This window comes from Lupinus angustifolius, chromosome LG19 (genome assembly GCF_001865875.1).
Source record: "Lupinus angustifolius cultivar Tanjil chromosome LG19, LupAngTanjil_v1.0, whole genome shotgun sequence".
Lineage (NCBI taxonomy): Eukaryota > Viridiplantae > Streptophyta > Magnoliopsida > Fabales > Fabaceae > Lupinus > Lupinus angustifolius.
The window spans coordinates 2,971,610-2,999,590 of NC_032027.1; the positions used below are offsets into that span (position 1 = coordinate 2,971,610).

Sequence of the window (27,981 nt, forward strand, 5' to 3'; positions counted from 1 at the left end):
TGCACCATCCTGCGAAACTAAAATATTGTACTAAAATATTATTATTATTTTTATTTATTTATCTACTAAAATATTATTTGTTCAACACATAAATACTAATCTCTAAGAGTAATCACCATTTACCAATTATGATATACCAATAAATGTAACAGAAAAAATATATATAATGACAATGTATGAGTTTAATATAATATTATTATATCATTTATTCATCATTTATATTTAATTATATATAAATGTTTAAGATATTACCCTCTAAATGTAAATTGGTAATAAGTAATTGAATAAATAAATAAAGAATAAGAATAGATAATAAAAAAATGGAATGAAATAGTTGGCGCTATTAAGAATTGCATTGTATGGTCGTGAAAGAAACCAATGGCTACTGCGACGATAGGACTCGGTCTTGGACTCGTCCCAACTCACCGAGTCACCACTCTCTCCTCCAATCCCAACTCACTACGGACTCGTCCTTATCGACTCGGTCTCACTGTTCGAGCCTCCTCCGCCGACGCTACCACCTCAACCGGTTAGTTCACCACTCTCATCCATCGATCATGTTTTTTTCTTCTCATTTTCCAATTTCGCTGAGTAATCAATGTAGTTAGTTACAATTTACAAATTATATTTTCTATCTAATTTACAATATTAATTCAATAACTTCAGAGGGCGTTTTAACACCAATAATGTGTTGGTCTAGTGGCGTAAGACCCTACTAGAATCTCGGAGCAAAAGTGTACGGTTCCTGGGAGAATACTTGTTGGGAAAGATACTCACGCACTCCAAAAGTATGAGTTCCTTGCCCAAAAGAGCGAAGGATACTCTTGGTCGTACAAAAAAAAAGCTCGTCTTAAACCGTGTGCTCATACTTCATGTCCCGTTCCTTAAGCAGTGTCTCTTTGCAAGTTAGTTTTTTTGGAATGTGGCTGAAGAAGGGAAAAACTTCATAGCCATAAAATACAATCGTGAGATGACTCTAAAAAAAAATGACTCGCAAACACTCCTTTTAACTAATTCGCAAACAGTCCTTATTTGTATTTGGATAGTAATGAAGGGATGCGAAAGGTTTAGGAGCCATGAAATACACTTGTGATATGATTATTTCCCTTTACTGCCCTCCGAAAACTAACCCGCAAACAGCCATAAGAGTCAAGTTTTTATATGTAATTTTCTCCAAAAAATGTAAGTTTGAAGTTTTTTACATGTAATTCTCTATAAGCCTATAAATAAAGTGTTGCTCTTCTTTGGCTTCCCTAATGTAAATATTATAGCATCGCCCCTGGGTACACCTTTACTTGTTCATTTTACTCACAAACTAACTTTAGTGAAGTCTTGTCCATGTTGTTCTAATAACACTTGTATAGAGGTTTTACAAATAGAAAAATGTTGAGTTGCTACTTTGGACTCGGCACTTATTGTTTTGATGTAATTCTTGTTAATAGTCTTACCTTTTGCCTTTTAATTTTAGACTTTAGAATAGATAGGTAAAGCAAAATTGACATTGGCATTTTTTTTCTTCTCACAGGAGATGGTGTTGAGAACGTGGTAATAGTGGGGTCAGGCCCTGCAGGATATACAGCAGCGATATATGCAGCGCGTGCTAATTTGAAACCTGTAGTGTTTGAAGGGTATCAAGTGGGTGGTGTCCCTGGGGGGCAGTTGATGACTACCACTGAAGTGGAGAATTTTCCAGGATTTCCAGATGGGATAACCGGACCCGACCTGATGGACAGGTTTTTAGAACAGACTATGGAAAAATCTTGTTATCTGTCATGTTCTTTTGAATTTGTTTGCTTAAGGATCATGGGCTTTCCACATTTTCTACCTATATAGGATGCGACGGCAAGCTGAACGTTGGGGAGCAGAATTGTATCAAGAAGATGTTGAAGCTATTGATGTGAAAAACAGTCCCTTCACTGTCCAAAGTACTGATCGTAAGGTGATATATCTGCTAGCGGCAAGTGGATTTTTGCAATTTCATGATTGCACAGATTATTGATATCTCTCATTCCTCACTATTGTATCTTCTAATTCAACCGGCTCTCTGAATCCTCTATGATGCTCTTATTTTATGGAGTTGAAATACTGCAATTTGTTTATTAAAATTGTGGTAAGGACATTTATTTAAACATCAGTTAATTGAGTATCCTGGTCGAAATATGAGTCACTAAAGTTGAAATTATGGACTACCTGCTGAAATGATTGGCATTCCATTTTAATTTTGAGATGCATACATTGTCATTTATTTAATTGGGTAATATCTTTTTCAATGTCTTTCTTGCGAAGAAGAGTTGTTGTAGTTATATGAGGTGCTCTTGATTATATCCTTGTTCAGGTTAAGTCCCATACTGTCATATATGCCACTGGAGCTACTGCAAAAAGACTTAGACTACCCCGAGAAGATGAATTTTGGAGCCGAGGAATTAGTGCTTGTGCAATTTGCGATGGAGCATCACCTCTCTTTAAGGGTCAAATTCTTGCTGTCATTGGAGGTGGAGATACAGCTACAGAGGAAGCATTATACTTGACTAAATATGCTCGTCATGTTCACTTACTTGTACGTGGGGATGAACTAAGGGCTTCCAGAACTATGCAAGATAGGTGGGTCAGATTAATATTTCCAAATTCTTTAGTCTTGTTACTTCATAGTTCTTAAGGCACCACTAACTTTGCAATGCATGTTCAAATATGCAGTGAACTTTATCTGATATTGTTAATGTAACCTAGAAATTAGAGTCCTCCTTGAGGTCTTAAATACTTTGAAGCTCATTTGTCTTTCTCTGAGGTCCTCTCCCTAAATTACTTTCTCTTAGATAGTTAAAATTTTAAACAAACTTTGGTTGATCAATCTTTTTCTTTTACTCATGGACAGTTGTCAGGTTCTCTATTATTGAACCTCTATATTCTGATCATTATCCTTAACATGTCCTTTCGTTTGTCACCTCATACCTTTTTAGACGTTATGCTACTTATTTTTGTATTTTGTGCATTTCCTTTTATATGAACTTTGCTGGTTTCCTTTTTTACTGTGTAGAATGCAGTAGATGGGTGATGACCGATGGCCATTTTTTTAACTATTAAGTGATTTTCTGGACAACCTTTCTGTGTCATTTTTTTCATCAAATAAATGATAGCTTTATGTCGAAGGACATCAATAATGTGTAAGGAATGCTTAACATGCCTTAAATTTTGTAGTACAGAAAAAAAGGAGTTGATATTATGTGTCGTTATTTGTTTTCTTCCTTGTTACTCTATTGTAATTTGGAGTTTCTCTTGGGATTTTTTAATTGTGGTGAATTATATACTAATAAACATTTGGTATGTGCGTTTTCAAATTTCAACTACCTGAATGCTTGTTTAACAGGTTGATTATCGCGAATGTTTCAGAGTGTATAACAATCCCAATGTCACCGTGCACTTCAATACAGAGGCCGTGGACCTTGTGAGTAATACAAATGGACAGATGTCTGGCATTTTAATTCGAAAAGTTGATACTGGGGAGGAATCTGTGCTTGATGTAAAAGGACTATTTTATGGCATAGGTCATTCACCAAATAGCCAACTTTTGGAAGGCCAAGTTGAGCTTGACAACACTGGCTACATACTAGTTGAGGAGGGTACTGCAAAAACTTCAGTTGAAGGTGTATTTGCTGCTGGAGATGTGCAGGTAACCAGATATAGTTGATTGTTCCAGCAGATTTGTATTTGCTAAAATAAATGTAATATTAAGTTCAAGAGGAGGAGGAAGCCATTTGACAAGTTTGTGCTGATATGCAACATACCATTTTTAACAGTAATTTGTTTCTTCCCTCCTCTCATTTAATCTTCTTTGAAAGCCATGAGGGAAAGAAGTCTAAGGTACAGATTAAATATTTTTTTTATAATATTAATTTTCAAATATCTTTGGAAGGGGCAGAAGTTAGACTTTTTCCCTTCTTAAATTAGTTACGGTTGCTTTTATTTAAACTCCGAGCCTGTGCATCAACTGTACAAATTTATCAGGAAGTTTATTTTCTTAATATATCATGTGGTTTGATGTTACCTCTTTTAGGAACTTTTATGAGCATATTCCTTATTATCATAGGACCATGAATGGAGGCAAGCCATAACTGCTGCTGGATCTGGATGCATTGCTGCTTTACAAGTTGAGAGATATCTTGTGAGCAACAATCTCCTTGTAGAGTTTCATCAGGTATTTGTCTTCAAAGAACTCCATTTTTTATGCATGTAAATGTAATGTTGGATTGAGTTGTAAATATTACATAATCTTTCTCTATCTTTATTTTTAGATTCTTATTCTCATAATTCCAATAAAGGCAGCTGCGATTGTTTAACATAGAATTGGTTGTAAAAGCTTGGTATTCTATAAATTAGATGAAATATGTAATGCATAGTGTATCTAATTATTATTTGATAACAAAGTTAGGCATAAAATCTAGCTGAAGTTCCTTAAAAAAATTCTGTATGAAATGTTGGTCAAGTAGTTCTCAGATGCCTTTTTTTTTATTTTTGGGGTCATTAAATTCGGATTATTGTATATGTCCAATCTCACGGCTTCTCTTGTCTCAACAAGTGTTAGAGGATTAAGATAGAAGCATGAGTGTGTTATATATATATATATATATATATTATTACACTGACCACCTGAGGTTTACAAAAACAACGTAAGTACCTGTTATAGTTTCAAAAATTAAATTGACTTCCCCTATTTTGCATTATGGTTAGGAAAACGCCGTGTTTTTAATTTCAACTGAGACCAACACATGTTTCTATTTTAAATTTCATAGATGGTGAACCTTGGTGCAAGGATAATGTTGTGGCTTTGCGATTTACTGATCTAGTTTTTAGGAGTTCTGATTTTGAAAACATCCTTTCACCCCATGATAGTAAGGCTGCATATATCTAACTCTCACTGAACCCCACAATAGTGGGATCCTTTTGCACTGTTTTGCCCTTTACCTCTTCTCCCTTCTTGTTTCATATTCTACAAAGAAGCCACTATCGCACAAGTAACTTGTGGTTTCTCACTTTCTCTACTGCTCTTCAAGATCTTTCCAAAGGAAAGGTGATAAATACTGGTACTAACTATGAAAAATGGTAGGAAAACCAGGGATCAAAGCTCCAATTCAGTGATGGAAAATTGAAAATGTAGAGACAAATGTAGCCCTAGAAGGAGAAAGAAAAAGATCAGAGAAGAAATATGCCATCTCAGTGATGGTCTAAGCAACCCCACTCTACCCAAATGACTTAGTCCCCTCTTCACTACCCTCTGCCCTCTTCATATTCATGTTCCCTTCCATGATTTCAGCATCTTTACCATTTCTAAGTAATATTAGGGAAATCTCTTTTCCATAAATCAGTTGATTTGTGCAGCATATTCCACTATGAGTTGCAACTTTACAATTTCATTACTTGCATTGTAACAGCCTAAAACTGAAGAGGTCAAGAAGGAACTTACAGACAGGGATGTTCATGAAGGCTTTGACCTTTCACTTACAAAGCACAAGGGACAGGTATGTGCTTGCTTACCATGTGATAATGCTAATGCCACTCGTCCTAGCACTTGTCATACTCAATCACCCCCTTTATTTATAATTTTTGGTTTTTTTCTCATTTGCTATCCACTTTACAGTATGCTCTACGAAAACTGTACCATGAAAGTCCCAGACTTATATGTGTATTATATACAGCGCCAACTTGTGGTCCATGTAGGATGCTAAAGCCAATTCTTAGTAAGGTATGTGAAAAAATGAGGGCTTAAAAGTTATGTCAGGATCCTTAAACTTGATGTCATAATATTTGTGAGGCTTGTGGCCGTTGTAGATTTCTGACATAATGTAGATGCACGTAGAAGGAATTAATAGTTGAATATAAATGAGAGGACATTACCTTTCATTTTTAATGTTATTTATTTTGAATGATAAATTGAACAGTAAACAATGTTTTAATTTTTTTTAACATTTCTCATGGCAGGTAATTGATGAATATGATCAGAATGTACATTATATTGAAATTGATATAGAGGAAGATCCAGAAGTAGCAGAAGCAGCAGGAATCATGGGTACACCATGTGTGCAGTTTTTTAAAAACAAGGAGATGATCAGGTTGCCTTTATTTTACCTTTCTTCCTCTTGTTCTATTTCTTTATTTATCATCTATGCTACCATATATGGTTCATTAAAGAGTTTGTTTGGAGTTCCAATGCTATCTTAATTTCTCTTAATTATCATACACATGTTATGAGTCTAGACATTATTGTTGTCATTGTCTGTTTTCTTCTCATGCTTCCATAAATTGCTGCTATTGGGTTTCATTTGAACAGCAGCAGCATTTTGATGCTGTTGGAACCTGGAGGTACTCTTATACATCTTGATTGCTAATTGCTCATGCGACATTTTTGTTGCTAGATACGCCAAAACAATCACTTTTTTGGAAGTTATTTTATGACATCTTTGAGAAACTGGAACTACTAAAATTATCACCATGTGCAATCTCAAATGAAATGGCTAATCACCATTCACCATGGATATTCTAGCTGTTTTTTTACTGACTTCTGTACACTCATTTTATAGGACTGTGGCAGGAGTCAAAATGAAGAGGGAATACAAAGAATTCATTGAAGCAAATAAATAGAAATAGCAAAAGCATTCAAGGGTGATTCCCTCATTCTGTGCTTCAATCTTGTTTTTCAAATTAGCCAGCTGAATAGTGCTGTCAATTTTGACAGCTATTCCATGAACTAATTAACAACTTCATTGATTGTACATGTATAGTTTTGATTATCTTATATATTTTTCTATGTGTTCAACAAGTCTCAGCTATGAATTTGGGGTCTACAATAACGGCATTATGATGAGTGAAATAACACCTGCAGAGGTTTACATCATATCATTATCCAAGCTGAAATGACTATTCCATTTATTATCATTATTTTTAAAACTGAGTTCATTGTTAATTAGGATTTTATCAGTTTACATGAATTGATTGTTTGAACTCAGTTTTGTTTTTTTCATTCCCTGCCTGGGCTTTTATTCCATGTATACTTTTGCTTCTATTGGATTGTCCATAGATGTGAAAGGTGGTAGGAAAATAAATTCAACCACCAGCAGATGAAATAAGAAAAGAAAAGAAAACAGACACAATCTCTGTTATTTATTTCCTTGCTGGTTTAAAAGAATGAAGAAAAAATGAAAGGACCTAAGGTAGTAATTGATTGATTCTCCCAAGCTTGTAAAGAGAGAAATTGTTGCACAATGTTCTCTCTAAAAAGAAGAAAATGAGAAACTAAGTAATGATTCTGTGTTTTGATGTTCAAAATTGTATTTTAGTATTTCATTGAAAAAATACTAGCTAGTTAGAATTTTTGTTATAATAAGGTGGCATTGTTATTGACTTTTAGATAGAGGAGTGATTCTTAATATTACTTTAATTTATTCAGCAACCACATTTGAATCTAATGTGATAAATTCTGGTTGAATCTTGCCAAAATTGTAATCAGCACCTGTATATAATAATAGCTGGTAGAATTTGCTCTTCTTAGTTTTTACATAAGCACTTTTACAAATAAAATGGAAAGCCCCATAATCAAGTCCTTACCTAAGAAGACAAGGTTGCTGACATAGATGAGTATAAATCTTGGACATGTAAGTATGTAACAAAGGCATGGAAACAAAGAAAAAGGAGAAAAATCAAAAACTAAGCCATTGGAGAACCAAAACCCTCTTGATCTGATAAAGGATGCAGGGATTGGTGCCTCTTGGAAGAAATATATTTGTCCTTTAATGAGGGTCTTCTGAGTAAAATGTCTAGGACAGTCTTTTTGGTGTGTAAGAGAGATTTGACTCTCTCCTTGTGCTTAAGAACCAAGAAAAATAGCAGTCTATATGATATTATTAAGCAAACTAGAGCTCCTAAGTCCCACCATTTTGAATAATCAGTTGAAATTCCATATGTATCCTGAAGTATCACTTCACCCTTTATCTTAGCATCCCCTGCCACCAGTGGTTCAAATTCAAGTCCAATTAAGTCATTCTTGAACTGACCCTGAATGTCACAACAAAAAGGTATCATCAACATCATAGTCCTAGTATTTGCTGATAATATATTAATGACACATTAGAATGGTAGTATTGACTCCTACAATTATTTTATATAGTGTTTGGTTGACATGTTAGACCATGACATAACAGATTTACAGAACATGACTTTTGTTCTATTTCGATGTACTTCATAAATAGAACAAAATAAGGCATGAGATTAAATAGTAGAATTTTCTGTTAAAGTATATGTAATGATGCATAAGAGATGTAATGAATTAATTTGGAAATTATAATTGTAATGACATTTGAACCTGTGTTGACCATGCAGTGTAGCTAATGTAGGACATTGGGTAGCGCCAGAAGAATTTTGGAAGGTCTGTGAGCCTTCTGAATATGATAGTTGGCATCATCATGAATACCTGTGTGCCCAACTTTCATAAGGTACATGTCTTAAAAATGTGACTATAAAGAGGTTGGTATATTAATTTGCTTACAATTATACCAGTAGCAGTTCCTATGGCTAGCAATAAGTTGGACACAAGTGCTGCTACAAGTAGTATGCAGCTTTCTGTGACAGAAATGCAGCAAAGTAGGTTTATGCAAAAGTAAAAGTAATGAGAGAAGCCTGGATGAAAGTTCATCATGAGGTAAAGTATTGTCCCTGAAGAGAGGGAAATTGCAACAACAAATGGGAATGATGACAGGAAACTTGATAGTACATAGACACCCTCGCCGTAATGCCTCCCAAACCTTTCACGTCTGAAGACCTGGTCATTCAGAGTCGTTAAAGAAGTGAGTTTCTTTTCTCTTCCTTTCTAGAAATAATTATCATGATAATAATAATAACAAAGAAGGCGACCTAGTGCATGAGACTCCTACTTGGTAGGGTCTAGAGAGGGTAAATGTAGGACTGTCAATGAACTGAAACAACTCGAAGTTCATTCAAAACTCGACTCGTTATTTAACTCGATAAACTAGGTTCATGAACCAAACGAGTCGAACTTGAGTTGAATCGAGCTGAGTCCGGATTTGACCCAGTTCAGCGTGTTTCCAGCCATACGTAAATGTATGTAATATTACCCGTGGAAGTGGATTGATAGAGTTGTTTCCGTGGTTTGAACCTTGGACCTCCACGTCACAATACAATAACCTTATCATTGAGTTGCAGCTCAATTTCTAAAACTAGTATGGAGAGAATTAGCCGGGGCAGCCATGCCTCTCGCTATGTTCTTACCAACTGTACTGCAAATGTGGGACTAAATTAAGATTTACCAGTTCGAGATGATTTGTGTACCTTTAATTCCTCAAGGAAGAAGGGTAAGCCACCTAAACAGAGGAAGGCCATAAAGCCATAGATGAATCCATCACACTTGCCTCTTGACAAGATTGCTCCAGAACCTGTTCCTATGTTGAAGTAAAGAAAACCAGCACACCCTGATACCAAGATGTAGAATACAATCCTTAACCAGTAGTAACCAATGTCTCTGCACATATTCAGGAATGATCTTTGTGTCAACGTGCATAGTTGCTTCAGCATGCTGGTATCATATGTTCTCCCAATCAAAGGTACTTCCTGCATTGTATGTGCCTTCAATCACTATAATCATTTAGCTAATATGTGCCAAATTGAATCAAAAGAAAAGGGAAAAAATGCAATGAAGCCAATAATGGAATAGTCTTTACCCTTGCTTTCTTGCACTCACATTCACACACACATGCATATATCCTAATTACACATAAAGCGTCGTTTGATCCACGTAGCCGACCCCACCTAGTGGGATAAAAGCTTGGTTGTTGGTACACATAAGGTACAAAATATGACACACATCTCTCTCGCATATGCTTATGTGGTAGAATCAGAATGTAAATGTACAAAAAATGATGTAAGTCCAATTATAATCAGATTGTAAAGAAGGTATAGATGTGAAGTGAACTGTTAAAGCTTAATATTGGTAATAACAAATGTATTTCAGCTCTTTGTATGTGCCTCACTGTGAGAAGGTTAAAAATTGACTTACTCTTAGCTTGATTTCACTGATTTTTTCCCTTGCCTTTGCTGAATGCATGGAGTTCTTGTAGTTCTTTATAAGTTCAGATTTAATCTCCTTGGTTGTCTTATTCATTGAGGAATTCCAAGATGGTGAAGCTACCTAAACATCAAATCCACTAGTGTTATATATAAATGAGAAGCAACAAAACCATCTCATAGAAAAGCTGGACAAGATGAATTTAATGTACTTTGATATTTCTGGACTGTATTAAGGTTGCAACACTATCGAACTCTGCGCTAACACAACGAAGGAAATGCTCCGGGGGATTTTTTCTTGTTGGACAAGGAAACCCGGCATCTGCGAAGAACTGAAATAGAGGAAAATAAGTTAAGTAACTTCCTCGAAGGAAATTTAGGCGTTTTGACATAAAATACGATTAACTCGGTTACATATACTATTTTAATTATCATGTAACTGAGTTAGTTAACCATTCTTTAAGTCAAATTCCAAGTGGAAAATTTTAGACATCTTTCTCTACCTTTACAGCCATAGTTCTTTCTCCAAAAAACACAGTTTCGCCTGCTGCAAGGAGTAATAGATCATCAAAAAGATTGAACACTTCACTACAAGGCTGATGAATAGAGCAGATAACTATTCTTCCATTATGTGCTATGCTTCTCAGTGATGACATGACATAAAAAGAAGCTGCACTATCAAGCCCACTAGTGGGTTCATCAAGAAGTAATATATGAGGTTGAGTTATGATTTCAATGCTTATGCTAAGCCTTCTCTTCTCCCCATTACTTATCCCTCTCAAATGCCAATTTCCAAGTCTGCAATCTGCACAATCTTGCAAACCCATTTCATCCAATATCTTGGTTACCACCTTATTGATCTCATCTTTTGTCATGTTACAAGGAAGCCTCAAATGTGCAGCATATGTCAGGGTTTCCCTCACTGTTAAAGTGCCCAAGAAATAATCTTCTTGAGTAACATATGACTGCAAAAGTATATGAATAGTTAGAAGTTAGAACATGGATGATAGGCTAAATGTCCTAATAGCATACCAGCTAAGTGGAACAAGGATCTACTGTCCCAAATCATGTCTCGTAATAATGACAACATGACATGTCGCGTATGTTTAAATGCCAATTTTCAGCAACTACATATTCCTTGTATATGTATTAAGCCTAAATTACTAAAGCTTCTATGTTGACAGAACCATATTTTGCTTAGGCAATGTTTTGTTGACAAACTTACAATATCTCTGCAGCATGTACTTCTCTTGGTCCCATTGAGTAATACATTTCCACTCATGCTAACATTGGTGGAAACTATTCCTGTAAATATGATCAATAAATTATAAAACATAGAAAATGTAGGTTACACTTCATTGTGTTGAAGTTTATCAAGTCCAAATTTAATAAAAAGTTATACCAACTCCATTTTTTGATGTTGAGTATATAATTACATAATTCTTTCATTTACCATACATATCTAATAATAAATTTCTCGTAGTACCTTTCAGAATTATCATAGAGAAAGTCTTATAAAAAATGATAGACCACATAGTGTGTATCGTGTAACCATATTGACAAAATATATAAAAATATTTTATAATTAATTGTTTGATATTTCTATATACTTTTTTTAAATATTAATGTTACATTTTTAAGAAATAAAATTTTACTTATTAAAATGAATATGTATATATATGTATATATATATATAATTTAGAAATACTATAAAAATGAGTATAATTATTTTAAGTATTTATTTTTTATTCTATTGTCTATATTTGTTTTTTGGTGAAGACTGTCTATATTTATTTTACTGTAACAAATGAGCCTTTAGCATATAGTAGATATAAATTTCGTATTTATTGTGTAAGAAGAATCTTTCACATTATAAAAATATATGTATAGCAAATTAATTCACAAAAATCTGAAATATAAGTTCAAAACAAAAGTATTAAAATTATAAAAGATATAGATATAATGAATGACGAAATTAAGAATGATATTTGTAATTTTATAATAACGTAACTTAAGAGATCCTGCGTATCAATCTGAAAAATTGTATTCACAATAACAAACTTTGTTGTACATTTTTGCATATAAGAGTATAACACAATTATTAAACGTGCATAGGGAAAAATGTAGATAAAAAAATAAATAAAATAATATATATTCTTATAAAATTAGTTTACAAATTCTTTTATGCATACATTAAAGTGAGAATTGTCATACGATAGTATTTTACTTATTAATGATTAATAAATTTTGATATATCATTAGTCTAAAGTAAAACACAAAATTTCATAAATCAACATTAAGTAAACCATGCATCAAATTCTTCACACGTTAAACAATAAGTTTTCTGAGAAGAAATCAACAAGTAATCAAATCATGCATCCTAGATAGAAACTCACAAATAAATCAGTAACTAAATAAAAAAGAATTCTATGTTACAAAACATCAAGAACAGTGTAAGAGTTTTATATATTGTTAGTTTACCATCTACTATTCATTTTTAATTATTATTGACTCTTTAAAAAAGTTAATACAATTGAGTAATAGAAGATGCAACAATTATATATAAATTTTTATACTGACAGTGCATAGATATTATTCTTGTGTCGTGTAAGAGAGGGAGAGAATGAAGGACTCACCAGCCATGGCATCAAGTAAGGTAGATTTGCCAGATCCTGAAGGACCCATGAGAGCCATAATCCTGTTAGGTTCTGCATAACCACTTAACCCATTTAACACCTTCAAATTATTGGGTGCTACCACTCTTATATCTTCCCAAATAAGACATATTCCCTTCTTATTATTATTATTCTCCACTATATCACCCTTCAACTCCATTTTTTGAGCTAACATATTTTCTGTCTCCAAGGTCATGAGTTATTATGTTACTATATGTATAATGTATGTGTACCAAAGTAACATTTTTTTAATGGAATTTGAATTGTCTATGTGTATGTACTTCATTATGACACCGTATGGGCATGATGTATATTTTGTTGAGAAAAAACTCACAAACTATATTGTCAACACTACTTTAATGTTCTCTTTATTATTGGCATTCAATCCATGAATAATGAGTTTAATCTTTATTTAGTTGGTTTGTACCAGTATTGTAAAATATACTAAAAATGATTAATTTGATTTATATTTGAATTTTTTTGACCACTTTGAAGATTTCAACTTTTGAGGTACAGTAAGGTTGAAAACATACGAGACTGGAATAAATGTTTACTCAAATTTTATTAAAAAGTCAATAATTATTAACATGTAATTGTGTAAAAAAACTTATTTTATTTTACAAAAAAATTAAATGCACCATTAAATTTCAATAAATTTTACAATTTTATTTTTTAATTAATGCCATAAATTGACTATGCCATTTGGAGATTGAGAGTGCCATTTGGCAATAACTACATTAAAAAGGAGTATGAATTATATCATATAACATCAACTAAATTTTACTCATATTTCCTAAGTTTTTATGAAATTAAACAAATTACTCATCGTTTTTTAACCTATGTAAATCACCTTTAATTATATATATACATTATACTGACTATCATTATAGAAGAGATAAATGTAATTTCTTAAACAAAAAATGATGACGAATGTAATTAATCAAAACAAAATATGATATTTTGTGAAAACAAGTTCAAATAGTATAAAAGTCAATATATATTTATTATGTTTGGTTCGTTACAAATGGTATCAATAATTGATGCAATGTAATGTTCTATATATTGTAAGTGAACTCATCATTCATATGCATTAATTTATGAGGAAATATTAATTTTAGTCTCTTATGTTTTTTAAACTTACTAGGTTGATCCCTTAAAATTTGAAAAACTCAAAACAATTTCCAAAAGTTTTAACTATGCCAAATTAGTCATTTTTAGGAATAAACTAATCTCTATCGAATATTATAAAACATGCTAAAATGACTAATTTGATCACATTTAAAAAATTTGGAGATTATTTTGTGTTTTTCAAATTTTGATAATCAAACTAGAAAAATAAAAAAATATGAGGAACTGAAATAAATGTTTACTCTAATTTTATTGAAAAGTTGATAATCATTAACATAGGTTAATTGTATAAAAAACTTATTTTATTTTACAAAAAGTTAAAGGCACCACTGATTTTCATTAAGATTTAAAATTTATTTTTTAATTAATACCATAAGTTGACTATGCCATTTGCAGATTGAAATTGAGATTTGCCACTTGGCAATAACTGTATGAATTATATCATATAATATGTTAATGAAATTAATTCATACAGTTGACCCCAAACTAACTTCTATATTGTGGTCACTATGCCTTTTGTGTTTGAGAAAAAATATATATACCAACAAATATTATTATCGTATTATCTATATTTTATTATTATTAATCTTTAAAAAGAATAATACAAATGAATAATGAACAATATATTGATCATATATAAACCTTCATTTTAGTTTTCAATCATATTGTTAGTTATTACATTTACTTTTCAATGCTTATTTCTTCATTTTTTATTTAATGTAATTTTCAATCCAAATTAAATAGGGTTAATACATTCAAATTATATTAAATGTTTACTCCATTTAATAATTCTTTAAGCTATATATAGAGAGAAATAAATGGAATGGAGGAGAAACAGATTGCTAACTTATATTAAAAATAAATAATAAATGATTGTAAGCACATTAATTGTTAGTATTAGTTGAGTAGTTTTTGTATGTCTAATTAGTTGAGTAGTTTATTTATAGAATTGGGAGATATAAAAGATGTGAGTACTTCTTCAAACAGAAACAATTCTACAATTTCTCTTATTTTCCACCCCAACTAAAACATTATGTGTTCATGTTTGTTTTATAAAATCTTCTATTCTATTGCAAATAGACTTACGTTCATTTATTAAGACAAATATTTCTTATTAAGAAATTTCATTTATATTATATTTTTATTAAAATTCATTTTATAATATATATTTTATGCTGCAACGCACAAATGCTACACTAGTTGGTTAGAATTTATTTCATGAGTTGTGTTTTTTTAAAAGAAAATTTTATGGGTTGTGTTAAAGGCAACATTTTTCAATATGAAATTATGTTTTTTCTTTCTTAAACAATGTATTTCACGCACTTGTTAACATTTCCTTCAAATAGCAATTGCAATAAAGCAAAACTAAATTTTAAAAAATAACATTTTTTTAGAGAGAGAAAAAATATAGAATTCTACTTAGATGAGCTAGTATAATAAAGATAGAGATCACATGTCTTAAATGGTGTCTTACTTTATGTCTCAAGCCAATCAGAATACTTCATTCATTATTTTTTGCTTTTAAAAATTTTCTTTTATCCACATATCAATATATGACTGGCTTGAGACATGTAGTGCAAGACCGACATGTGGTCCTCATCAATAGGATAAGCCTAATAGGTTATTAATGGTAAGGAGTTTGAATAATTTACTTCATGTTATATGCTATTTAGTTATTTGTCATATTTTGTACAAAATGAAAGTGTTACTTCTACCATCATCAATGAGATTGAGTTGCTTATAACCATTTGCAACTATTTTGCTTTTATAATTAGTGATGAAGTCTAATTTCTATACATTATAAATTTAAAGATTTATATATAATTATTATATCATCCATCATTCATTTAGATTAGTTTTTTGAAGAGTCAATAATTAATTAAATATGAATGATAAATAATGTAATGACAATGTATAAAAATCATATATTCTCGGTGCATACATTTTTCATCATTAGTTATATCTTTGGATATGCATGTTAGATAATGCACTTTACTTACCATATGCATGTCGAAAGCTTGGTTCTAAGAATTTAGGACGCAAACAGAACACGTACAGTACGTGATTTGCAATAAATCTTACTGCAAGTCACGAGAATGAAATAACTAGCTCGCACACGCTTCTCCTAATACTTTTACAGGTGATCTTTACTCTATCGATCGGTTGAATCTCGTATATGATCGAATTTCATCGAGTATAAGGTTATGTTCACGTTATAAATCAATTTTAGTTTATGTTTATCCTCCAATAAGGAGCACATCTTATTAACTTACATATGTTTCAATTGTATATAAAAGTAAGGGGAGTTCACTCACTCAAAAGTAAATGTACAAAACTTACTCCACATTTTAATCATCTATTCTAGAGAAATTCAATAGTTTGAATTAGTAAGTAGATATTAACCATTAGATTTTCCTATAATGAATAACTAAGATGTGGAATAAGTTTTGTACATTTATTGTTGGAATAAGTGAATCTCCTCCCATAATATAATAAAAAAGTATATGATATATTTAGTTATTGTAACCTATCTATCGAGATAGTTTCATCTTTTTAATAGTGTTTTATTTTCTACGGATTCATTCCAACACTTTAATACAATAGGGAAGAAAATAACGTGTCAAACATAAGATTTGGTCCCCTAATTGAAATGCATGTGCATGCTTTGACAATTCTCAACCCAATTTACTAAGGGTTGTTCCATTATTTATTGTGTTAGTAAAGGGTCTTTTTCATCCATAAAGTAACATTCGATACAACTACATATCAATATATATCCCAATTGCATGTGATAAGGATAAGTAAAGTTCCATTAATATAAAAAATGTAAGTAAAGTTACTTTGAAGTGTCTTAAAGGAAACGAAAAAAGAAGTTGAATTCATCCTTTTTTATGATTTAGCGTGTAGAAATTTCAATCTACTAGATAACTCATGGAAGATAAATGACTACTTACTTATCTTTATAGATAAATTCAACCTTATATATTATACTAGGATAAAAATAATATTGAGGAAATTAAATTTCTTACTCAATAGAGGCACTCTAATCTGAGAAAACTAAGAGAAATCATATGACGTAAGGCCCAATGATGTTTAATTTTAATTATTCATTTTGCTTAAAGTTAGTCTAACACACTTTTATTATATATGATATTCACAAATATCATGATTTTAAAGAATTATTAAAAATTAACTTTATATATATAGAGTTAACGAGTGGCCTAAAGGTAAATAGTTATTAAAAATAAACCTTAAAATTATTTTTAATTAATTATATTATTAGTATCATTATTGTAAAAAACAATTACACTCCCCATCTCACTTTAATTGTCATTTTAAAAAAGGTAATGGCTTTAATTATCAAGGTAAAATAATGTATTTTTGACCGAAGTATACATAAGTACTCATGCTCAGTCTTGTGAAACCCGAGCCAGACGTCAAACCGACAGAGGTCCCGTATTAGGTTTAACTGGTTTAAACGGTTAAACCGTCCGGTCTGACTGGATGATTTCGTACATAATTAATAATTTTTATTTATAAATATATAGTTATATATAAATGTAAAACTTTATATAATTAATAATTATGTATAATTATATTGAAATAATACATCTTTATCTTTTTTTTTGCCGTAGTAAAACAAAATATTAGAACATTGTCCCATTTTTTTTATTTTTAAGTAAGCCGTCCGGTTTACTTCCCGGGTTAATCCGGTTTAACCGGGTTTAACATGGTTGGACCAGATTTTTTCCGGATCAAAGCGATCAAACTCTCATTCGGTTAAGACGGCAAACCAGAACCGTTTTCAAGTCTGGTCAGCGGTCAGACCGGTCGGACCGTCCGGTCTAGTCCGGTTCTAACAACACTGCTCACTATTATCCTACAAATTTAATGCCATAAAGGCAAAGAAGGAAAAATGTAGTTAATACTTCTTGGTTTTATTAAATGATGAGGGGTGAAGTATGATAAAGTGAGAGAGGAAATGATAAAGGTATAATAGAAAAATGATTAACAAATTTGTTAAATAAACTTTTTAATTATTTTATTGGTTAGTGTAAAGTAAGTTTTGTTGCTTAAAAATGTTAAATAATATATAGAATGAAGATAGTATTTGTAATGAAAAATGTTTCCCCTCAGCATCGTTTTGAGTGTAGAATGGTACAGGAAAAAAGAGATATGAAAAAGATGAAATGTAAGGAAAAATATAAGAGAACTCAATCAGTGGTATAAGGATACTAGCAAGAATTCTTATAGCATTCATTCATAGTGGTGGAACCCAAAATTTCTTGTTAAATACATGTGAGTAATAATATCAAAGTATTATATAACTTGTAAGCTCTAATATTGTCGATACATGTTTCACCATCCATGTTTAATCATCATTGACTCTTCAAAAAAGTAATACAAATGAATAACGAATAATATATAACAATGCATAAATATTGCACTCGATGATTATATTGCTAAGTTTGGGACATTAGTCCCTCTTGAGATGATAATTGATAAGGAGCTTGTTTATTCTTGGAAGAGATAGATGGCTTGTTGTTATTCAGTAAAAATGTTTTTGCTAAGTGTATTCTTTCCTTTGCATAAAACCACAACATTGTTGATTTTGGCCTTTTATTATAACGAAGTACAAAGAAAAGAATCAACCTGTGGAGTAATAATAATGTAACCAATGCAGTTAAGTCCCACCATTTTCCATGATTCAATGGAATCCCAAATACCAATGTTAGAACTTGTTCTCCACTAACTTTTGGGTACCCAGGTAGCAGAGAATCAAATTCAAGACCCAGCATGTCATTTTTATACTGTCCCTGTAGTTGAAAACATTTCTTTATTAATTGGAATTTATGTATTAGGAAAGGTAGCAAGCAGTAGGTAACTATGCAAAATGTTATGCCCTAATGTGCTTCTTTTTTTGTGAGCGTGAGGACTAATGTAGCCGATCCATAGTGTCGTTCGATTCATGTAATCAGTCCCACATAATGAAATAAAGGTTTGGTTGTTGTTGTTGAGGACCAATGTTGTGGCCTTTAATAGAGGTACCTCAAGAGGGGTAGAGAAAAGGAAAAGACGACACTTACACGCAACTCTGATGCTTTTTTCGAATAAAAACTTAAAATTTGTAACAAGGTTCTGCATTTAAGTTTTCATTGATGAAAGTGTCAAGTGACAAAACTTAGGTGTTGTTTCTTGGGTGTTTTTGGTATTGTTACTCAATAAGAACATCATAAATGTAATTGTCCAAGCATGTCATGATTTTTATTAACTGATGTGTTAACATGGCATTATAAATTTTGCTTTTGGTTTTGATGGATTTCAGAATTAGATTTCCAAACCAGTGAAAATTGTACCTGCATTGCCCAAGTAGCAAAACTGAGGTAGGACATTGGATAGCGCCAAAAGAACTTCGGAAGATCGGGTAGACGTCTGAAGATTTGAGAGGGCATCATCATGAAAATCTGCAACACCACCAATTCAAATGATCATCAAAGTTTGATAACAATAACAAAATGACTTGTTTTTAAGTGTAGAGAACAAAAAAATTGTATGCTTACTATTACACCAGTTCCTGTTCCTATGCCCATCAAGACATTGGGGACTAATGAGGCCACAATCATGATGCAGCTCTCAACAACAGAAAGGCAACAGAATAAGTTGATGCAGAAAAATGCAAGATTAGTTCCACCAGGATGAAATTGCACCATGAAGTATATTATTACTCCAGAGAAAAGTGATATCACAAGTAGGAATGGGAATGATGATATAATGTTTGCTAGAACAAATGCAGCCTCTCCATAATGCCCTTTTGACCTTTCAACATAGAACAACTGAATTCTATTGTGATTAGATAGAGAAAAAAAGAATGGAGAAAACTTAGGTGTTATTGCATAGGTGCTTTCGGTGTTGTTCTCCGATCAGAACAAGACGTGTCACAACTTACCAACATAAATATAACATGTGCAACAACTACGATACGTGAACACTGAATTTTGTAGCAGCGTTTAAGGTAAATGGGTATAGTCTTTTTACCTTCAATTCTTCAATGAAAAATGGTAATCCTCCACATGACAAACAAATCATGAAACCGTAGACGAACGATACACACTTTCCTCTAGGCAAGATTGAGTTACTGTCTCTGCCAATGTGAAAAAAGAGAGTACCAATAGAGATTGACACCAATATGTAAAATATGATCCTTAACCAGTAGTAACCAATGTCCCTAGACATGTTGAGGAAAGATCTCTGAGTCAATGTCCACATTTGCTTCCACCAGCTAGTACTTGTCCTAACCTTAGACTCAATTACTTGCTCTTCCTGCATCATTGAATCTCTAAGCTCAATAGGATAATAGTACAAATTGTCCAAAATAATGACCCCTTTAATAAAAAAGCCAATATTGTATTCTTAGATGGTTTGGTTATGGAGGTAGAATTTGTATATATAGATAAAAAAATTACTATGAATGATAACATTTAACTAAAAAAAATGTTACATTGGGTTGTAGCATTTGAATTCTGCTTCTTGTATCGATCATTAGCATTGAACATTTGTAACTTTCAATGAGTGTTGCTCTAATTTCTGCTGTTCTCATGCCCACAGCAGAATATGATAATGATGCTTCCTGTGAATGATGCAATTGAAAATTCATATTCAGAAACATTATCAACATATTTGAAACCAGAAAAAGAAGTATCCAAATCATGGTACTCACTGGACTTAATTGTGATCTTGCTAGAGCTTCATTAATCAAGTCAAAGTCCAAATTTATACACATAAGGAAATGGTCTGAAGGATTTCTTCTACTAGGACAAGGGAACCCTGCATCAGCAAAAAACTGTTCCAAAAGCTTTTACTTAGGTTCTAGAGACACAAAAATTTAAGGTTAAAATATGTTTTTGGTCTATATACTACGAAAGTTTACTTATATTTTATATGTTTTTAGTCTCTATAATACCAAAATTTTGTACCTTTAGTCCCTCATGAAGGACTTAAAAATAAATATACATTTTTGGTAAAATGTGGACTAAAAATGAATGTAAATATTATCTTTTTTAACCTTATCAGTTTAGTCCATCAAAAATTGTAAAACCCTGAACGGTCCCAAAAAATTTAAATGTATATCAAATTAGTCATTTTTAGGGGCAATTGCAAAACATGCTAAAAATAACTAATTTAATCAACATTTGAATTTTGTGGGGATTATTTTGGGGGTTTTAATTTTAAAGGGATTAAATTGGTAAGATTGAAAAAATAAACAGAAATGAAAACAGTGTCACAATTACAATGCATGCAAATATATTTAAGCCAACTTAAACAAATTAGAGAGTACAAATTAGTATACCTTTAGAGCCATGTTTGCTTCTCCAAAATAAACAGTTTCTCCATTTGAGAGCAAGAGAAGATGATCAAAAAGATTAAAAGTTTCACTACTTGGCTGATGAATGGAACAAATAACTATTTTTCCATTACAAGCTATGTTAGTTAGAGCTTGAATTACATAGAAAGCTGAGGCACTATCAAGTCCACTAGTAGGTTCATCAAGAAGTAAAACATGGGGTTGTGTTAAAATCTCAAGGCCAATACTAACTCTCTTCTTTTCACCATTACTAAGACCCCTTAAATGCCAATTACCAATGGTATTATCTGCACATTCTTCAAGACCCAGTTTCATTATTGTTTCTTCAACCACATTGTTTATCTCTTCTTTGCTCATTTTGGAAGGAAGTCTAATGTTTGCAGAGAAAGTCAGAGTTTCTCTTACTGTCAAAGTTCCTAACAATAGTTCCTCTTGAGCAACATAAGACTGCAAATTCATCAAAAATACATCACCATATATTAACATGGATTGGTTATGATTTGTCTACTTAAAAGTATGATAATAAATAAAATGCTTGAAATTTGCATAATGTGATGTATGATTAGATAATCAATGAAAATAATATTTATTCATATGTACCAAAATAAATAATGGAAGATATAATTGATTAAAAAATATATATACTAAGGAGTTTAAGTTTTATCAATGTCATTGTATCATTTATTATTTATATTTAATTATAATAGTCTGCAGATAAAGTCCAAATAAATGGTAGAAGATATAATGAATGACAATGTATTGATTGATAAGCAAAATATTAAATATATATTTTCTTATTATTTTATTTTACTCAAGGATAAAAGGAATATTTTCCATAATAATACTCCAATTATTATGTTTAATTATGGCTTTAACATTATCTATTATTTAAATTATTCTTACCACTTCTCTGAAGTATGAGTTTGTCTTCTTCCTGTTCATCAAAATGCTACCTGTCACTATAACATTTGGAGGAAGTCTTCCTGCAGAAATTGTGAATATACTGTTTCATTTGAACTCAAATGAATAGAATTTGTGCATCTCAAGAAAATCAGAAAATTTTAGGCTTTTGTTAATTTCATTAGCCCTTATAAGAAAAGAAATCTAAGGTGGACAATTTTTATTGGAAAAAATTCATGTACTTAAATTTTCAAAAAAAAAAAAAGTGGGACAAAATTTGGATTAAGCTAAACACATCTCATCTTATCTCCCAATATGAAAGTAGACATTGTCCTACCAGTCTACATAATATATAAGAGAAAACGATGTATGCACTAACAGTGTACAAGATTTATATACTGTCATTGTATCATATATTACTGATGTTTAATTATTGTTGACTTTTCAAAAAGAGAGAAAAAGATATATGCACTGACAGTGTATGAGTTTTATACACTATCATTGTATCATCATCTGATTTTTTATTATTGTTGACTTTTTAGTAAAGGTAATCCAAATGAAAGATGGATGATAAAGTGTCAGTGTATAAATCTTTATACTGTCAATGTATGCATTTTACATTCTTTTACACTCAATATATAATAGTCTAATATATAAATATATTTAAAAGTCTATAATATTATAAAGATTTTAAGTAGACAAAAAAACATATATTTCTGTACAAAGCATAATGAATTAAATTAGTTAGATTGTGGTATTGTAGAGGGGCTTGAAACTTGAAAATGACACAGTGATCCTCCCAAATAGTATATTATAGTATTAATATAATCTTGATCTGCTACATGGATTCATCATATATAGATAATGCATATATAACTTTCACACAAATATATAAAATATATATAGATAATGCTTTCACACATATATATATATATATAAAGAGAGAAAGAGAGAAGGACCTGCAAAAGAGTGAAGTAGGGTGGTTTTGCCACAGCCAGAAGGACCCATAACAGCCATGATTTTACCAGGTTCAGCCAAACCAGTGAGTCCATTAAGAAGCTTCTTGTTTGAAGAACATGAAGATGAATCTTTTCCAAAAATAGGAAGCTCCACTGTTAGATCTTCCCACACCATTATCATACCAATACTACCCATAATTTATCATATGCTACTTACTACACTGCACTCTTTCTCTCTCTATCCATCTATATATATATATATATATATATAATCATTGCCACTATCACTGCTGTATTGTATTATTCATACATTTCATTTTCTCCTATCCTTTTTTACGGCGCTCGCTATTATATCTACTTATGCCATTTTATATCTTTATCAAACTCTATCCAACATCTTTAATACATTATTATTCTACACAATTTTATCAACTTTGTTTTTTGAGAAAGATGAAATCTTTCACTTTTATTGAATTATTGAAGTTGTAGATGAGGGGATGAAGTGTTAGGAAAAAAGAGTTAACACTTAATAAATAAAATATAAATAACGATCTATTATATTTATCTTAAATGACAAAAGTTAATTGGTTGGAATAGTGGGGATAAGAACATGGGACATTAAATTCTCATTTGCTTAATTAAGCATTAAAAAACAATAGTATGAGCCTTTTCATGTTTATTAGCTTAATAATAATACAATGGATACCAATACAATAAGTGTGGGTAAATAAATAAGTCTACATTAAGTTTTTGCTTCTTTTGAAAACAATTTATAGATATATCAAATTTTCACCATCTCAACAATTCATTGCAATTTTTCCAAGGATGGTGAATACGTGATGTTAATATATAGTGGAACCAAGAGAATCACTTGAATTTATATTATTAACTCCAAAATTGGGTTTTTATCAAAATTAAGAATTTGAAGATATGAAATACTTTATTATATATAAAACCGATCTACTCCATTTTCTAGTCCATAGGCCATTAATTCATTTCTACCGGTGCAAATCAATTTAAGGTTTGCAACGAAAAAAACACCCTACAAGGATAAAGATCACTTTGTCTCCAATGCTGTTTGATTTTCTGTCTCATCTCAATCAGAGATTGACATATGAATACAAAGAAAAATTTTATAAAAAAAAAGTAAAATAACATTGTGATTGATCCAAAATATACAACATTAAGGATATGTGATATTATATATTTGTTGAGTCATAATAGCTATTCATTACTTACATTATAGTTATACCCACCTAAGGTCTTATGGAGTGTCACATCCACATAACGAACATAAATGTTCATTAGGGGTCACTTAAGTTATGTTCACTTTTATGCCATTACTCTTTTTAATTTAGAATAAATACTAATTTTAGTATCTCATATTTTTCAATTTTACTAGTTTAGTCATTCAAAAAAGAAAAGACTTACAATCGTCCCCCAAATTTTAAATGTGAGTCAAATTAATTCTTTTTAGCATATTTTACAACACTTGATATAGATTAATTTGACTTCATTTGAAAAATTTGGGACCATTTTAGGTCTTTTCTTTTTTGAAGGACTAAACTGATAAGGTTATAAAATATAAGAGATTAAAATATGTATTTACTCTTTAATTTAATATTGGTTTTAAATTTCACTTGATCATTAAAGTGTCTTTAAAAAATAACCCATCATTCCACTTTTGGAAGGTGAATTGCCATTGTCAAATGGTACAAAAATAGCAACTCCCCATATGGAAAAGTTAGAGAACACCAAAAATATAAAACTTATTGTTGAACTATAGTTTTCATTTCATTCATTTCCATTTTGAATTCCCCCTCTGAAACAAGTGTAACAACAAGGCAATAATTTTAATGTTAGCATATTACATCCTAACTGATAAATGTCAACATAAAGATTATTGTAATCTCAATTCTCAATTATTCTAAATTAAATCATGATAAAAAACTGTGGATATTACTTTCCCTAGTACCTTTCTTTGAGATCAAACAGAAAATAAAAAATGCATAGTTATTTAATTTGCTTCACATTTTAATTATGGATTCCATTTCGATTGAATCAATACTTGATTTTCAATACATATAAGCAAATTCATATTTCAAACTTGGCTTCAATTTGGACTCATAAATTTGATTAGGTATGGAAGGTAATTTTTCTGGTACACATGCCACAAGTTGTATAGGAAGGAAGACCCATGTCACACACTCTTGCATTAAATTTAAAACTACACATGTGATAGCTATAGTTGAAAAATTTAAAGAGAAAAAGATGTATACACCGACAGCGTAAGAGTTTTTTACACTGTCATTCCATAATCTACAATTCATTTTCAATTATGTTTGACTTTTCACAAAAAGTAATCAAAATGAAGGGTGAATGATGATACACTGATTGTGCATAATTCTTTACACTATCAATACATCAATATTACGCTCAAATTTAAATATGTCCATTTTAACAAAATGGATCTCAGTCTTCCACTTGTGGGATTGAAGGCTTTGGAAAGAACCCATACTTCACTTAATTGTTAAAACGAAAAAGTTATTTTTAATTAGAATAGATATGTATGATTTTATAAAATAAAAAAAAATTAGAGAAGAAAACTATTAAGTTGTTAGTCTAATAACATGTAATATGAATTTTAAGACATTCTTTCAATATATTCTAATTTAAATCCTTAGAGAATAATATTCATTCATAGTTATTATAAGACTCAAAGAATTACTCATTTAGAGTCATAAGATAAATGAATGTTAAATCAGTAAAAGTTACTCAAACAAATAATGGTTAAAATTTTATATTTGACATTTTAATATATTTTATCTATTGACTAGGTATAATGATAAATAAACCTGAGTAGCATGGAAATTTAAAATATTTTTATGTATGACCTCTCTTATTCCTACTAGTAAAGTCGAAAATTCATAATAAGTTCAATATCTACAAGATTTACTCAAACAAAAATGTAAAATAATAATATTTTATTTTACTATTCCAAGTAGTTGGAACTCGAAAATAATAAAAATGAAAGCAAGGTCAAAATATCAAATGAAATAATTGAAAATAAACTAGGTATTATGGTTGGAAATGAGTTGAACAAGAATTCAATTTGGTTCAGGTTGATAAGGATTTCTCCAGCTTGAAACTCGACTCAAATTCAATAGAGATACTTTTTTAGCTTGAATTTGACTCAGTTAAAGTTCACAAACTATTCAGCTTAGTTCAAATTATTATTTAGACAATTTAAATAATTATTTATTTTTAAAAAAATATTGCACATGGTTATATATATAAATATAACCTTGTTTTTATATATAATAACCATAAACATAAAAAAATAATGCATGAGTCATTGTATAATAACAATAAACATAAAAAATAGTTTTTATATATATAGATACGTATATATATAGTCAAATTGATGAATCAAATTGTATATAACTTAAGTTTGACTCGTTTATCTAATGAGCGTAATTTTCATATTTAATTTAACTCATTTGATTCATGAATTAAGTTTGTCGAACTAAATAATAAATCAAGTTTCAAATAAATACTAAATTAGTTTAGTTCATTTACCGATCTACTTGATAATATATGTCACCTAAAATTTAATAATTATATCGGTAAAACATTATGTAAGTTTAATTGGTATTGGGTTTGGACCGATCCATAATAGGTATAGGTAAAGTCCAATAAAGCAACAACCCACACATAGCAATTGGACCATTATGTTTCATGATTGCTATTGTTTCTCGGAAGCTTTGCAAAAACATGTACCGTATATGATATCTAAATCCATGTAGCAAAATCATTACCCAAATCATCAACTACTTATGTATATTTAAAATTATTAAAATTTAATTCAGATAAGAAAAGTAAATTGAACTTTCTCTCCCAAAATTTGACTTCAGTATATTAAAGTGTGATTGTGATGAGGGTTGTAATGGGGTAAGTCGGTCTCAATATAGGTACATTATAATAATTATACCGGTCATGCAATCATACCGATCAAAATCAGTCATATTGATAAGTTTTCAATTGAACCGTATCGATCAAATCGATCGGTTTTTATTTAAAATTCTTTTTCTATTGGAAATAAAAAAATTGTTTTTTTATTGATTTATCAACATTAATGTATATATCTAACTTTACAGTTTAATTAATGAACTACATGTTAAACCGTTATATCAGTATACCAATATTCTAACTGGTTTGAAGACCAATATTGTATTAATAAAACTGATTGAGATAGTTGCCAAAACTTTATTATTTAGATATAATCAATTTATATAAGTTGCATCTAGTCATTTATGTTTGGGTATTTTGTTGAGAAATGTTGTTAACAAAATTATTTGGATTATGTATAAAAATATTTTACATTCTAAATAAAAAAAAGACCTATAATTTACAAACTAATAATGCTTACCTGGAAATTAATTTGAGAGAATGAAATGAAATTTTATTGTTGTTTTAAATTTAATCTAAAAACTTGAATGGACTCATTCTTCAAATCACTATTCCCCATAAAAAGTTGTCTAGTTGTTTTATTAAAAAATGTAGTTGAAATCCTAATAAATCAATACACTCCAAACATTTTAGCATGCTATAATAAGTATGTTTTGACTTATATCATATATAATTATTATTAGTGTGTCAATATTTATTATCATTCATGTAGACTTATTTTTTTATTGTAAGTATAATCTTAATCATTATTGTCATCTTCTTATATTTTTAATTGTTGTTTGTCATGTTTATTTGTATATATGATTATTTATTGCTATAAATTTTAAAATTTTAAATTAATACTTTTTATATACTTGTACTAATTCATAGGATTAATAATTCTTTTATTAGAAATGAACAATGTGTCCTATTTTAATAATTC

General features: G+C 30.4%; 2 protein-coding genes and 1 pseudogene across 2 annotated transcripts; 1 reads left to right on the forward strand and 2 right to left on the reverse strand.

The window, feature by feature from the left end:
• LOC109333672 (NADPH-dependent thioredoxin reductase 3-like) lies at nucleotides 364–6,886 on the forward strand. The gene is made up of 10 exons (XM_019569209.1): nucleotides 364–529; nucleotides 1,526–1,733; nucleotides 1,834–1,939; nucleotides 2,336–2,601; nucleotides 3,388–3,667; nucleotides 4,085–4,192; nucleotides 5,427–5,513; nucleotides 5,633–5,737; nucleotides 5,974–6,104; nucleotides 6,573–6,886. Exons 1-10 carry the CDS (start codon nucleotides 379–381, stop codon nucleotides 6,631–6,633), a joined length of 1,503 nt encoding a protein of 500 aa, XP_019424754.1. The 5' UTR covers nucleotides 364–378; the 3' UTR covers nucleotides 6,634–6,886.
• LOC109333800 (ABC transporter G family member 12-like) lies at nucleotides 7,489–12,925 on the reverse strand. The gene is made up of 9 exons (XM_019569373.1): nucleotides 12,702–12,925; nucleotides 11,291–11,370; nucleotides 10,569–11,030; nucleotides 10,278–10,397; nucleotides 10,058–10,189; nucleotides 9,334–9,612; nucleotides 8,534–8,806; nucleotides 8,351–8,458; nucleotides 7,489–8,043 (listed from the first exon to the last, which is right to left on the reverse strand). The coding sequence occupies exons 1-9, from the start codon at nucleotides 12,913–12,915 to the stop codon at nucleotides 7,696–7,698; spliced, it is 2,016 nt and encodes a 671-aa protein (XP_019424918.1). The 5' UTR covers nucleotides 12,916–12,925; the 3' UTR covers nucleotides 7,489–7,695.
• On the reverse strand, nucleotides 18,333–23,313 carry LOC109333756 (annotated as a pseudogene).